The following is a 16,339-nucleotide window of genomic DNA, read 5'->3' on the forward strand; positions in this document are numbered from 1 at the left end:
CAACTTACTGAATAGCACCATCTTCCATTTAGGTAATATAACAAGGGATCTTGAGGCTTAAGTTCAATTGCTTTGTCTAGGTGCTCCTATTAGAAAGAAAATCAGTGTCACTTTCGATGTTTGTTTGACAAGTGTGTTTACATTCTAGGAAGTTTGCTGCAAATCATAAATTGAGAAATTCTCTTCTGCTGCAATTCTTTTCTAACAATGGAAAAACATTTCAGCTGGCAAACCCTTTCCTCGTGGAGGGAAACCGCAAACAACATTATTTAGCACCTTTGCACACAATGCAAGAAGGCATGCTGTATTTAAAACATGACTACACAGCTCTAAAGGCCAATGAAAGAACTCAAGGACTTTCGTCTTAAAAAGGCAACAACTTCAATTAAATTCACTTTATTTGCAGTTAGTATTAGGAAACTGTCACACACCAAATCAGTGAGAAAGCAACCACTCTCTTTGACAGATCTTGATGCCAGCACCCTGAAGCACAGTCTTTTCCACCTTGGAATGTGACTGTCCCAGTGAAATGGTACATGACATAGAAAATTGTTACTATAATGTGAAATTCAGAAATAAAATGGTTCTGTGTATAGTGAAATCATAATACATAGAAAGTATCTAATGACGTGCTTCTTCCAAAACCGTTTTCATTACATGTCATGAGTATCTTCCTTTCTCTAATTTACTAAAGAAAGCTCTTATTGCTTGACCTGAGTTTGAAGAAAAAAGAAATACATTATTTCACCCCTAACTACCATTTGCCGCTCAAAATAAATTTCACTTCTAAGGTTTCAATCCTCCCCCTCCCCCCCGATATCTCTGTTTTTCTAATTAAGGCAGTTACTAAAATATCTGAGTAATACAGATCTAAGAGCTTACTGTTTTATCATTTTGTCCACAAAATATTCAGATAGGAGCTATGTTTTCATGCTATTATTTCCTCAACATTTCCAAATGATTCACATAGATTTCAGTAATTACTTGTGAAGAGGAAAACCTCCCTGAAAAGGCTCCTGCTAACACCGCAGGCTGTTTTAAAATTCCTTCCTTAAACAACTGCAGCACTTGTGTTATTTGTCATTTTCCCTTCGTTGTTCCCAGCTTGTCCCAGTACTCAGGGCTTAACTCTCTTGGCACAGCTCATGTATAATTAATGCTCTCTTGTAGGAAAGCTCCATGACATTCCAAGCCCTGACATGGACATGATGTGATAGGGACACATCCCTGGCATTCCCTGGGAAGTGGAACACATCTGCTGCCTTTCACTGACACCCAGAAATGGGGGGTGCTGGCTGGGAGGGCAAGGGATGGAAAGCGCCTAAGAAATGCCGAGGACAAGGAGTGCGGGGAGTAGCACATGTAACACAAACCGCTAACTCTAAAAACCACAATTACCTTCGAAAAGATGGTGTTAAAACAAATATTACTTCTGAAGGGTAGCATGAAGGTTGATTGCAGAACTGTGTTAGCTCATCACTTAATATTCCATGGTTCTATTTTCTAATCAGAATTGTTACTCCCTTTTCCTCCCCCCTTTTGACTACAAAATAAAACAAAAACCTTAATGCTGCTCCCAGAATCCTACCTGAATTCTTATATTTTGTAGGCATATATTTGCATACATAAAGATATCTTTTTCATTTTAACCTTGACACCCAAATAGATCTGTGAGGATGAATTACTGTGTTGGAAAAATCTGTCTTTGACTATATAAGGAAATAATTTAAAGGAATAGCTTAAAAAAACCACAAAACCCTACAAAAACATACCTTAAAGAGATAACCATTCCTGATTTTGTTTTGTACACTTTCAAACTGAGACATATAGCCACACATAATTGCAAACCTGAGAGGGGAAAAGAAAAACACACACACATCCTTTTCATGATTTAAATAAAGCTTTAAATCAAATTACAAAATATTTCAATACCTAATTCACAGATTAACAACTTTCTTTCATCTTGATGGCTGGACAGAAGTTTGGCATGAGTGGTACATATTCAGGAGCAGACAAAAAACAAAACAGAAAACAGTACAGTAATGGAAACGAGAAGAAATTTAAATGATACTATTTGGGCTGTCAGTGAAACGATAAAACAGGGATTTCTCCTCCAAAATTTCCACCATTTAGTTCAGAGCGCGACACTTGCAGCTTGGTTCTGCACTGACAGCAGTTTAACTGGACAGGCTGTGCTCTGCAGTGCTAGGCACTAGGAACGTGAACAGCATCACTGTGGTACCTCACCCAGGAAGGCAAATCCTTGGGGCACGCTCAGCAGGAAGCTGTGCAGACCTCAAAACATTCACAGTCATCTTCTACCCTTCTCAAGCATCTTGGTGCATTCCTGCACCTTTAGCATTCTTTTAATACCCTCAAAATTATTTAAAAACATACACACACATTCTGCTCTAACAGGATTGCTACTGCTATTACTAGCTGCCTACTGCTAAGATTATTAACATGATTACTATTGTTATTATAAATTTGGGACGCTGACAGTGATAAAAGAAATGAGATCATTTCTATTAAAAATTTGTATTGTTAAGCAGGTATAATTGAAAATACTTTCAGAGCTGCCTACCTATAAAGATTCAGATTTTCCAAGCAACAGAATTGTCTTACTGACAATCTACCTAATTTTTTTCCTTAGCTTTTTCCTAATTACTTTAACCACTATAGTACCTACCATGTATAAGGAATCTCCTGCAGACATCAGTTGTACTTTCCTTTGACCTATTTTCATTGGTATTAAGACAACTTTGCATTTCTGTATAAAACTAACAGAACCACCAAAGATATATTTAAGCATCATAAATTAATACAGGTTATTTCTCTAAATTTTTCAGAATTTTGCTTTTGTATTTAAAATTTTACAACGCAGTATCAAGTGAAAACAAAAATTAAACCTTGAAGAGGGAAAACAAGTTGAAGTCCAGAGGAAAACATGAGTTGTACAAGAAACTTATCGAGATAATGATGGTAACAGAACCTCAATCTGTATAGCACACATGGTTTTAAAGCATTACTAACCTCATTTTTCTTGAATTTCTTTATGTAATGTAATTATTCAGGCTCCAGCGAATCCTCATTAAAATGTCACTGCTAATAGAACTAAAGAAACCATTTTACTGCTTACAGTTATAGCTAATGATTTTAAGTTAGAAATACTCGTCCTACAGGTTGTTGTGTTTTTATTCAGTAAGTGTTCCCAGGTAATGCATGCACGTCAGCAGAACAACAGCAGTTGAATCTGTAAAAGCTCCAGACAGATTGTCAAACACTGTAGAGCAGGATGCATGTTGTGACCAATGTGCACTGAACAAAATCTGGCTAATGGCACCACTACTTCTGACAGTTAAAGCTGCGGGGGGAGCGCCTTTCTTGTGGGAACGAGCTGCAGCTGAGGGGAAAAGCAAGGGGTGGGGGTCAGGAAAGTTCAGGTATTTAGAAAGAGGGGGAAGGTACTGAAAACTTTATTAGGCTTAAGTAACTCATGCAACATTTCCCCTATTCCCTTCACTCATTAAGCGCTAATCAGATAAACTCAGCATACCATAGCTAAACGGATTGCTGCTACAAAAGAAAACAATGAAAAGCGAACAAGCTAATCCAGCATCTTGCAGTATTTCCCTGTCTGTGCGTGACAAGAAAGAAGGCCTTAATTTAAACTAGTTCAAAGAAAAACTTCTACTTACAGCTAAAATCTCTGGGGAGGGAAATCCCAATAAAACTTCCAACAAATGAAAATAAGCTAACCTACCAATTTTAATTTTTTTTTTTCCCAAGGAAAAAGTAAGAATGTCTTTCATGTATTAGCATTTTTTTTTGTTGTTGTTGTTTTTGGGGGGGTTGTTGGGGTTTTTTTATTTCATACTTTTGAACTGGGCTAGGCAGGCAATTAGCATAAATCAACTATTTAATTTTCGGAGTTCTATGGCATTTCAGATATTCATTTCATTTTTTTTAAAGAAGGGGGATTTGGCTTGATTTTTTTTGTTTGGTTGGTTGTTTTTTTTGGGGGGGATGTCTGGTTTTTTTGTGGGGTTTTTTTTGGTTGGTTTTCTTCTTGTTGTTGTGATTTTTTGTTTTTGTTTTTTCCCCCAGAAAAGACTTCTTAGGCATTTTAAATAATTTTCAAAGAGCTTAAAAACAAAGCAAACTTTATTTTCACTGATGCAGAGGGTAACATTAGTCTTAGAATGGTATGCATTGGAAGGGACCTTAAAGCTCAGCCAGTTCCAACCTCTCCGCCACGGGCAGGGCCACCTTCCACTAGACCAGGCTGCTCCAAGCCCCGTCCAACCCGGCCTTGAACACTGCCAGGGATGGGGCAGCCACCGCTTCTCTGGGCAACCTGTGCCAGCGCCTCAGCACCCTCACAGGGAAGCAAACGTTCAGAGAAAACGAGGAAGGCACTAGCTGGAAACACCAGTTGTTGTCTGATTCAACCCCGACCACCGTTCGGAGGCCCAGGGCCCGGCGAGCGCCGCCGCTGTGCCGTGCCGGGCACCCTCATGCTCCCCGCTCCGTTGTCACCTGCCCCACCTCGCGGTGACACAGGGGCACGGCAGGCAGCCACAGCACAGGGGCCTCTCGCAGCTCGGCCACATCCTCACCTTGCGCCCCACCGTAAAAATTGGGGGGGGGTGTAAATTAAAAAATAATGACACAATGTGCAAATACCCTTCTTTTGTTAGAGCAATGGATTCTGGTTTTCCTCACGACCACTGCTTGCCTTACGCCCCTTGAACAGCAAGATTAAAATACCACTTACAGTACCTTCACAGAGAAAAATAAAGAGGAAATTGTGCCACCTAGGTGCTGCAAAGAAGTGGCCTCGCTGCTGAGCTAGTGCTACTCGGTAATGTGAAAAACCAGCCACAGACATGTTCATCTAAATAAACATAACGCTCATAACCTCATTAGACAGGCACAGTACTTCCATTAACATTAAAAAAGGTATTTCCAGGTGTAAGAAAAGTTACTGAAAACGGTGTAGAAGCATACAGATTAATCATCCACAATTAATACTCCTTTCCTAAGCACAAACACAACCAAACTCTCTAATAAGTCAGCACCATATCCCTTTGCTGCAAACAATGTCACTGAAACTCAGACTTGCAAGAAACTGTAGTTGACAGAAATGGATGCAGAGTACCTATGTACCCCTCATGTAGAGGGGTCCAGATCAAGATGAATTAACGTTTTCCCTTCTGGTGTTCTAGAATTGCTGCGCATATTCAGAGAAGGTAAAACTGCAAGGGGCATACCTTGCCTGCTGCAAAGGAAGAACAGCAGGTTGATCCAGTGAATTTTATTGACCATGTTTGCAAGCAACCTGAATTTTAGTACCAAAAATGCAGAGATGCTACCAGCACTTAGAGCCTGGCAACCACAGCTTATCCCATATGAGATGGTTTTAGAAGAAAGATTTAAAGTCTCAAATCAAGATTAAGCCACATTAGGACACTCAAATACAACAAGTTTTACCTTTTCCCTAATAAATTTCACAGGCCCAAAATCAGAAATAACATGCATCATCCCAGGCTTGTTCCTCCCTCTTCTACATCCCCTTCCATGTATCCCAACTCCAGAAACCCCTCTTATTTCATGTAGACTTTAGAAATGTGTAGGTGCAGAGCTTACACTTGGAAGTCTAGGTCTCTCTCTTTTAGCAGCCTAGTATAGACATGGAAGTTTTTCTTAATTGCAATTGCTACAACTTTGTGAATGGGAAGAGAGTTTGTCTTATTTACTAATACAAAATATTTAATTCATATATTTCGTACCTCTTTCATTCCCTCCTCTTCACCCAAGGCACATCTGACATATAAGGTGGTCTGAGTAAAGGCTAATGTGTGGGTAACACAAGCGGTCCAATGAAAAGAAGTTCATTCCCATTCCAGTTCTAAAAGTGTTCCTGCGGCTTCCCATTTCTGCACAGCTCAGAGTCCTGTGCATCTCACCTTATTTCTTAGCCAACAACTCCCTCCCTCACCAGTTTCACACACTTACAAATTCTGACAGTCTGCAAGGGAGCCAGACCCTCGGGCTTTCTTTTTAACCTGCCTTCAGTGTGATATCAACTCCCACAGAGGGAGATTTTGCAACTTCTATTACAGTTTATAATCCCTGTTGCATTACCCTTCGAGAGATCAGTTTTCAAATTGTATCATTTTTCTACCACAGCCTTTAATCTATAAAAATGCATCTGATACTAAATTTCCATGGAAAAGTAAGGCATCAGTTTGATATCACCTTCCTCATGGTGGTGAGGGTATGGAAGCAGTCGCTAAGAATGTGAAAGATCGCCAATCTACAAAGTAAAATGCGCCAAGGTGCAAAGTGAAGTGTTTAGGCAGGGTTTTGTTCATGGTTTTTGGATATATTTTGTTTGGATTTTTTTTTTTTTCCTTTCCTTTTTCTTCTTCTTGGACTATAACTGAGTCTACTTTGTAGAAATTGGCAGAAATATAGTTTTTATACTAAAAATTCACCAGAGCACTGAAGCTGAGCTCCAGGGAAACATCAGATGTAGCACACACTTGCGTAGGTGATGCTTGCAAAAATACGGAAACAATTCCATGTATCAGTTTAAAAAAAGACATTTAAGAATTCTGTCTTAATAATTTATTGCAACATATACAATATACCAAACCAAGGAAAAATGCTGCTGTTCATGCATATCCACAGAAGTTCACCAGTAGAACATGTGGATGCCACGTTCTGCATTTCTGTGGAACCCGCAACTGTGTTAAATTTCTGAGTTCCAGAAATTTAACTTTTATTTTATAACAGACATCTTTAGTGCAAATACAATCCTGAAGAAATTAGCTAGACATAGTCTTCACAAACATGGAAACAGAGTGAAATAACAGCTTTCAAGGACAGTGACACAATAGTTGTCCTTGACAGAAACGTAATAGGGGTCCTAAGTTGTCAGCATTATTTCCTCTGTGACGATTCTGGCAAAAAGCTTGCAGCAAATAGATCTTTTCACATTTCCAACTTACCTCCTTTTCACTTGCATGAGGATGCTGCAGCGTTTCACCAATGTACTGCTATTTCAAGAACCTTTTCCCAGAGGATGCATCATATTCTTCCTCACAGGCTGGACTACAGACCTGAGCTCAGTCCCTGGTGAAGGGCTACTACCATGCAAGTGCCAGCATCTGCTACCTCTCTTCAGCAGGGAGGGAGACACACACCAAGAAGAAAGATCAGCAGATGGAGAACTTGGAGAAGGGACTGCAAGTACCCCGAAGCATTGCAACAACATTTCTGAACTGAAATACTCCACTGACCTGCTCTATGGAAAACAAAACAAAACAATCCAAACCCCTACTAGACTGTGATTTCTTTTTTTCTTTTGGGTTGGGGTTTTTGGGGGTTTTTGGGTTTGGGGTTTTTTTGGGTTTTTTGTTTGGTTGGTTTTTTGGGGTTGGTTTTGTTTGTTGGTTTTTTTTCCCCCCACAGAAAGTGACTTTTACCAGATATAATCACTAACCCCAGCAACTGCACAGGCCTAATGCATGCCCTTCCACCATTCTGTCATTTAAATACACAGAAGCTATGCAACCCTCTGATCCACTCACTAGAGAACTAGTTACCGCTTTTCAGAAACGGCTTCTGAATTTGCCCTTCTGTATTTGAAATTTTAAATTATTCTTGTAAGTAATTTAAAGCTTACTAAGATGAAGCATAATTAACAACAAATTGCTGTAAACTTTTCTGGTCTTCCCATGAACCAAATACAGGGCAAATAACTACTACCCTGAAACTTTGTTATACCAAGTTTTAATTGAAACAATTTCTGCACAAGGTATCAACTCCTGAAAAATAAGACTGTGTGATAGAAACCGATGCTTGTGGCTTGTAAATTGTCTGCGTCTTCCAAGTCTAAACAAGGGATAATAAGGGCAGAAGGTTACAAGCATTTAGTTAAGAAAACTTAATTTAAAAGTTGTTAGTAATATGATAATATCCTTCAACATAATCTACAATTTTAAAGTGTTTTGTTTCACTAGAGACTTGCTCTTATGCCACTGCACCCTACAAATCGGACAAATTATCTGTTCTAATTCTGTTACTGAGATTACAAGTGAAAAAAGTTCAATTTTTTGTGAGAAGTTTGTAAAATCCCTTTGCATGTACATGCCTCCCAATACAAAAGTTCTTCTTCCATAAGAACTATATTTTTTCTGCTTCTGCAAAATAACCAAGTTATATGGATTTAAGAATTTGACTTTATCATGCAGGGTAGTAATCTCTTAAAGTTAATTCATTGATTGAATTCTAGGAGAAACTTAATCCCAGTTGGGCCAATACAGTAGTAGACTTTCTTAGGAACCATCTTCTGAGCAATTCTTTATCCTATTATGAGTGAGTTTACAACCTTTTGTTCACAAGACACATGATTTAAAAGTTTCTACATTTCTGAATACTTTCTTTGTGTAGAAACACAATTTCTACACTTCTGAACACTCTGTATCTCTCAAGTAATACAAAACACCTTCTGGCTAGATACTCCCCTGTTACAGACAAGCCTCTCAGTATCTTTGCAAGCTCTAGACTTCCTCACTGAAATATATTCTACCTGGGATTATCACTTCTTTCATCTCTTTGTATACCAAATAGAGCATAAGTCAAAGTATAAGTCACACTAACAAAAGTCATACTAGCAAATCAAAGATTCCCTAAGAATCAGTTCTAGCCCAGGCACAAGCTCAGCTCAGAATTATATGTGAATACAAGGGTCAACATTTTGAATCAGTCCTGGAACTGAATAACAAATCACTACAACAGTAGCTAATATGATTTCTATAATTATATCCTTCTCCATTTTTTGGCTTTCTAATACAGATCAGCCAAAACACCCAGGTAAGTGGTAATTATTCAATGAAGCCATTCCATTCTCTTCCAAAATGTTCCCTCAGTGAAACTTGTCAGCTCTGTAACCCACTTCCATGGACAACCCTCAGCTTGTGAAACTTGTTTCTGCACTTCTGTGTAATCCACATACACACAATAGAGAAGAGTCTTGGGGCAGCTGTGGTTCAGGGTGGGTGTTCACTTAAAATCAGTAGGTTTTCACTTGATAACTTTACTCCAATCTAAATAAGACATGTGCTGTTGTTGTTCAAGGCGAGGTTGGATGGGGCTTTGAGCAACCTAGTCTACTGGAAGGTGTCCCTGCCTGTGACAGAGGGGCTGGAACTGGATGATCTTTAAGGTCCCTTCCAACCCAAACCATTCTACGATTCTATACGAATCCTATCAGCGGGTAAATTCTATACAGTAACCCAAACTTAATGGCAGCACTAAATTTGCTTTTGGCAAACAAACTAAAGCTCAGTGCAAAGAATGATCTTTCTAAGTAAACGTCACGAACACTGGCCACATCTAGTAACCTTTCTTTTCTTTGCAAATCTGTAAAAATATTTCAAATATGATTGTTTACTTTTAAATAAAAGCACTATGAACATGCCTCTACATTTTGTGTTTTCTCTAATTGTAAAGTAGTGCCATCCAAAGCAACTATAGCGCTGAATTCTTCGCATAGCTCTTCCAATTAAAATCGGGATGATAAAGATGCTCCATGGTCCAAGATGAGCTGTGAGGATTCACAGCTATCATTTGGGAATCACTGACCCACAGAAAGATTTTGTTTGAAGTTTGGGAAAAACCAGATGACTTGCAACTGGCTGGCGCTAACTTTTGCATGCGAGTTCCTTCACAACTTGAATAATTGACACCAGCTGAACAAAGGAACAAGTCACTAAGAATATTTATTCTGCCTCTCTTTTGAGTGGTCATAGAACTAAAAGGTTACAGCTATGTTTCTCCTTTCTAGTGTTTCCATTTTCTTCAGTTTTTGAGGTCACCATTCAAAAAAGCTGAAGGTTTTTTGATCTCATTGGCAAGTACAATATTAAGTATGATTGCATCTTCAAAAATCTGGATTCAGATATGAAAATTATTCACAGCTGCACAAGTTCATTACCAAAACAGGCTGAATACTTCAAGACATTTTGCTCTGTTCTTTCTGCATATACTTTAACAAATTTAATTTGAGGATGAATATTGGTTACTTGTGAGTATTCAGATTACTAAGTTGGCCAGCTTTATTGTTCATATATTTTATAATACAGTTTTACAAAAAAAATATAGGTGATCTACTAAGATATATGGCAGGTTTTTTGTTCTTCACAATTTTACAAAGTAAATATGAAAAGTAAGGTGAGAGAGTTGAATGCAACTACATTAGCAACAGTTTGCTCATGAGACCATTCCATGAAATTCTCCTGATGGAAACAAAAAAGACATCCTATTTCCCAGACAGCTTACAGCAATTTCCTAAAAAAAGGAAGAACGCTGCTCTGGAAAAGGGATGTTTTTGCCAGTATAACTCATCCACACTAAGGCTTTACTGGAACAGTTATGTCAGTCAGGGTGTGTGGTAAACAGAACTTTCAAGCAGCAGGGATAAGCTTTCAGAAGAAACTTTCAAAGAGGTCTATAGCCTTAAATCCTCGCTTGACAGGCATGGCGTGCATTTATAACGAAGAAAACAAAACCATTAAAAAGGACCATGTTCTAAAATGTATTCTAGAAGAATAATTAAGAGACAATATTCAAAAGCATAGCAACAAATGACCCTTTTTGACGCAGAGGAAAGGCAGGAAAATAGTTCTAAAGACTAATTCAGCTCCAGTGAGGTGTTCTCTATTGACATAAAAATTTAAAAGTAATTGACCCTAAAAGTGAAAATAAGAGCACATGGCTAAGCTGAGGATATTGGATGGGTGTTACAGATATATCTATCTCTCTATATATCTATATATAGATATTTATCTATCTCAGAACTGGATGGCATATTTAAAGGTATATATATATCAAAAATGATAAATACAAATTAAATCGCAACTTACAAGAGACATATGAAGTAGGCTGCATAGAGACATAAGAAGAGACATAAGAAGAGGCTGTATAAATAAAGCAAAATGAAAAGAAACATAAATGAAAGTACAGAGCAATTAGCAATGAGGAAATCATGACAGAAGCTGAAACCAACAAGGCTGAATTCAATTTCTTCTTTGTTTATATTGCTCCTACCCCCCCAAGGGTTAACTGCAAGTAGAGAGCAAGGAACAGGACCAGTAAAAAAATAGGCCTATCATTTAATCCTCACTCATTCAGCAAGCTATAATATATTTAACAGCTTAAGAGAACATAAGAAATAATGTATTAGTGGACAATATAGATAACAGCTATACCAAACATGAGTTAAAACCTCAGTTGTGCTGATGGGAAATATCAAAACCGCTCAGAAATAAGAAAGTGCAAATTAGAAAGAAATCAATCAAAGTCTTCCTTAGTCAAGGTCAGAAAGCCAGCTTCCTCACCAGTAACTGATAGACAAGGAGATAACCTTACATGAAAAATGAGAAAACTGTCTAACAAACAGATGGGCTTATCTTAGGCTAAGATTATTTACCTTATACAGCTTAAGAAAATGTTACATTAGCAGTGAGATGAAAAGGAAGGATGTTGGTCTGAGACAGCACTGCCTTCACACTGAGCTTGCATTCATGCTGAGCTGCTCATCTGTGTATCTGATCTCCTATTACAGTCAATGGAGACCTTGTTCAACTCACAGGATCCCTGCCTGCACACTGGTGCCTACTGCCACTGAAGATGCCCTAGGGCTTTCCACCACTTCCAGCTGCTGGCCTGGAAGGGTAAAAACCCCCAAAGGTCCTCTGTGATATTTGCCATGCCACGCAAATATCCTGGCACTTCAAATGGCACATGTTGCCTACCAACTCTCCATTCCCTTAAACTGAAGGATAAGTCCCTCGCTCACACGCAGACACATATAACGGAAACACTACATTTAGGCATCATTCTGGAACTGGGTACTGCCCTTCCTCTCTGACCTTAGGTAAAACTGGTATGCCATTCTTCTTTAAGTGACCGCCTGCTCATGATCCTAGTATTTTTGTATAAATATTTGATATGTTTTTAAGTTTTTTCTCTCTTATTATCCTTTTAAACTATGGATTTCATATTACTTTCACATATTATTGCTTCATGCCTTAATTGTATTGCATTGTTTTCTGTTCACAAACAGAAATTTTGTGCAGTATCTATTTACGAGGTTTGGCAAAATTCTGTTTGTACACAACTTAGCACAGGTTCTACAGGGAAGAGTCCCTGAAATCTTATTTCCAGTTCATAGGGATTAACATCTAAAATAACATTCAGGAGAAAAAAAAAAAAAAAGGATAAATTTGCATTAGCCAGACTCAAACAATCCAGATCTGACATATAGATAACTATCAAAATGCAGAAAATGGGTAATGCAGAAAGTTCCAGAAGAAAGAAAAGGGCAAACATGATTGCTATCTACAAAAAAAGAAAAGGAAAGGACAGGGGTTACAGATAAACCAGCCTAACCATTCTGGGGTAAATTATTCTGTTAAGTGCAGAAGCATACAAAAGAATTAACCTAAGTTTGTAGTGAACAAACTGTATCAAACAAAAATATTTTTCTTCTCTGACAAGACGAACAAGCCTGGAATATTAGAGGAATTCAACGAATGGGGTATAGCTTGACCTTTATGTGGCCTCTATCTTTGTCCTCTCCGATGTTCTTCAAAATCTAACCATGGAAATATTTAGATTAAATCACCTGTAGAGATGGTTGCAGAACCAGGTTCCTGTGAACCTGAGCATCATTATAGGTGTTCCACAAAGTTTTGTGCTGGGTCCATTATCTTCCAGTAATTTCATTAATGAAGTCAATTATTTCAAAATCCCACCAAACAACTAAACACTTTTAAAATAAAATTGTCATCTGGGAGGGGATGCAAGCATTTACAAACCCTAGATGATCTCAATAAATGTTAGAAACAGTCTGCAATCAACATCAAACCAATGAAATGTGTGTAAAGTACTCTACCAAGAAAGAAAAAAGAAATGTACAGTTACAAAGCGAGTCCACCTGCTTAAGCAGCAGCACAGCAGAAAGGGATCTACTGAGACCACTGAGACCACTGTAGAGACTGAACATCAGTTGGTGGGCTAGACAAAAACATATAAATATCTGGATCATGGAAGTTCATTTTACCCAGTATTCACAGCCTCAGAGCAGCATAAATAGTATGGGGCAACACACTTGAAAAATTATGCACCAAGTAAGAAAGACTTCAGAAAAGACAGACAAGCAGATACAATATTTAGAAAAAAGTATTATACCAAACTATTCAAATCTGTGGAGTCCATCTACAGTTAGAAAGCCACCAGCTAGTAGTGATAAAACCCTCTCATTCACTTGCAACCCAGATACAAAAAGGATGAAAACTGTAAACCACACAGAAATCCATTGCCTGTTATAAAAAGCAGTAGCTTACAAAACATAAGATTTTCCTCTTTAACCTCGCAAACAGGCTTTCTGAGCTAACCTCTGGAACAGATCTCCTTACACTCACAATTCTTCCCTTGCTAGATGTGCCTGCCAGTACAGGATCTTACATCTGAAGTCCAGCAGACCACCTACATCTCCCTGAACAACATGTAATGTTTTATCACTGTAGTTTCTGCCAGTGAAGTATTTATGCCAGGAGATTTTTTGTCAGTCTCATGGGCTGGGGAAGAAAGGAGGGACAGGACTTGTGCTTGCATAAGCTTTTGTGATTGTTCATACACATAGCTCTAGCTGAGAGGGGTACACCAGCATTACTCTGAAGAAGTGACCTTGGCTGTGGCCAGGCAAACGGCAGAAATGGCTGTAAACTGCTTTCAGTAGGTGTCCAAGCTATGGGGTTCAAATTACCTTACACTCAGCAGTGATGCTCAGATGATCCTCTTCTGTTGGTTTTGCTGCCACAGGGCAACCTCCAGCAGACAGGAATTAACAAACAGCTGGGGAAGGCCAAAACCAAATTCTCCTATCTTAAACTGCCACATTAGAGCCACATGGGGCCTAGGCTACACCTCCAGGCAGGCATCATCATTACTTCCAAGACATGAGAAAGAGCAAATGCAAATCTGTCTGTGGCAGTGAAGCTTAGCCAAGATTCCCACAGCACTCCATTTCTATCATGTCACTGTTACAAAGCAGGTGTTTGGCTCACTAGTTGTTATAAACAGAAGGATAAAAAAGAATCAGAAATAAGGCAATGCTCACAGGAACACAGTGCGGAACAATAACATAGCCATTCTTGAAGTTTAGGAAAGAGAGACCAAGTCAGAGAGTCACCTAATGAAATGAAAATATCTATCTGTGTCTAATCAACTATCTAAATCTGAGATAGCTGACATGTGCTCCCTTTATTGGCAATGGAGATGTCAACAGAACCTCAGCAGACATTCATCTCACCCTAATGCAGATGGACAAAATGGACTCAGGTGAACTGCACTCCAGAAGAGGTTACTTCTTTTTAGATTGTGAAGCAAGCTTGAGATAAAAGGATTTGGCTTAGATATGTAAAAGTTAAGTGAAATCCTACCCTACATGTGTAATGACAAAATTAATGAAGGACATAGAAATCAAAATGGAAAAACTAGCAATATTAGAAATCAGGAGCTCAATAAAATTAATAAAGTAAAATAGAGGAACTACCTGCTAGAATTCAGCACAATTATCTTTTACCTGATAATGTTGATTTGATAAAAAAATATTTACATTTGCAAAGAGTTCGTTGGTCCTGGCAAGGTCTACAAAATTAATCCAACTGCCAAACTTGAAGAAAAATGATAAGGTAAAACAAAAAATGAGAAGTTAATTCAAACTTCCATAGCCCTCTCATTGCTTATTTTTAATCTAAAATCTAAATTAGAATTTAGATTATCATAAAGAAAAGACAAAATATGAGGTCAAATGACATTACTTTGTAAAGTGTTGAAAGAGAAGGTAAATGAAAAACTATGGCTTCTCTGAGCAATAATATATTGGTTTAAGCAAATACTCACTTCTGCTTTTCATGGTACATACTGAAGTATGGTGATTGAGTTTTCACATGCCATAGTAAATGCTTCACAAAATACATCAATGTAATTTTTAGCTGCAACTGATAATTGAGTTCTATAAAACTATGACAACTATTAGTGAATCATTTATGAAATTTATGTCAAACTGCAGTATGATAAATGTAATTTGCTGTGGGCACTGTTTAGAGCCAAAGACAGCTGGGTTTTTTTGTTGGATCTGATATACACACACAAGTTGGAAAAATGCACACTTTCTCAAACTTACCACTGGTGACTCTCAGCACTCCTGTCATCCAGCTGAACAGCCTTTTCAGCTTTAATCTTTCCTGGAAATGGAATACAGTATATTGAAGGATTTATTGCACTCTTCTGTGGTTTAGGCAACTCCCAATAATGAAGCAACCTCATATGCTCTAGCTGCAAAGAAGAAATCGCTTCCCATTCTTGTAAACATGTAGCTGGACAATGTAACATACTGGCTTTACATCATTTACATACCCGTATGTAAATAGGTGTGCATATATATGTATATATATGGGTGCAATTTTAGTATTTCCTCTTAAAATCCAATTTAGATGCAGGTAAATCAGGAAAGATTGAACTAGACTGCCAAAGGAGGCCGTGCTGTGTTGTAAGACTGAAGACCCCTTACAAGCAGGTTAAAGAAGCACCTGGCAGAAAAATAAGCAAAGCTGTTTCCTGCCTTGGGTACAGGAATGAACTAGTTGTAGTTCCTTTCCAGCACAAAGGCTTCCATTTAGCTCCACTTTTAACTGAATAAAAATGACAGTTGGTGATTTGATCAAACCCACGCTCCCAGTAGGAAGTTCAGATGAGATGCTTTGCTGTTTGCAAAGTCTCAGCTGCAACCAATTACGCCACCCTGACATTTCTGTATTGCAAGTTAACTTCACCAAAACAAAGAACAGCATACACAGTCCCCCAGCTCCCTGGAATGTAAAAACCCACAAAACTACCGCCAGCTCCCCCGCAGTCTCAATCCCTCTGCACCATTTCCAAAAGCTGAGATGAAAAAGGCTGCTGCCACCCACTACTTCATGAGAATGAGCCAAACTAAGCTGATTACTCAATACCTAAGACCCAATTTCATTCCGTCATTCTTTATCTCTCCCTGTCTTTTGCCATGCCATTATCTTTCATCAGCTGAGGCTACAGGTAGTCACTGGTAAAAGCGAAGGATAAAGCAACAGAGCTTACTGTTGTAATTTAGTCCCTGTCATAATCCCCACTGCGCTGCATGATTTCCATACAAAGAAGCCAAACTGCTATTAAAGCAAAGCTAGTATCAATTAAATAGCTAAGACAGTGCAAGTCTTCATGA

At 38.4% G+C, this 16,339-nt stretch overlaps 1 protein-coding gene across 1 annotated transcript in view; it reads right to left on the minus strand.

Moving 5' to 3' along the window:
- The window catches only part of RMDN2 (regulator of microtubule dynamics 2), a 48,138-nt gene that overhangs the window by 21,867 nt on the left and 9,932 nt on the right, over nt 1-16,339 (minus strand). Inside the window, exons 5-7 of the mRNA XM_030500117.1 lie at nt 15,263-15,323; nt 1,773-1,848; nt 9-86 (exon numbers count right to left, since the gene is read on the minus strand). Coding sequence (XP_030355977.1) covers nt 9-86; nt 1,773-1,848; nt 15,263-15,323 — 215 coding nt within the window. The remainder of the gene's footprint in view (nt 1-8; nt 87-1,772; nt 1,849-15,262; nt 15,324-16,339) is intronic.

The sequence above is a fragment of the Strigops habroptila genome, chromosome 10, assembly GCF_004027225.2.
Source record: "Strigops habroptila isolate Jane chromosome 10, bStrHab1.2.pri, whole genome shotgun sequence".
Classification (NCBI taxonomy): Eukaryota; Metazoa; Chordata; class Aves; order Psittaciformes; family Psittacidae; genus Strigops; species Strigops habroptila.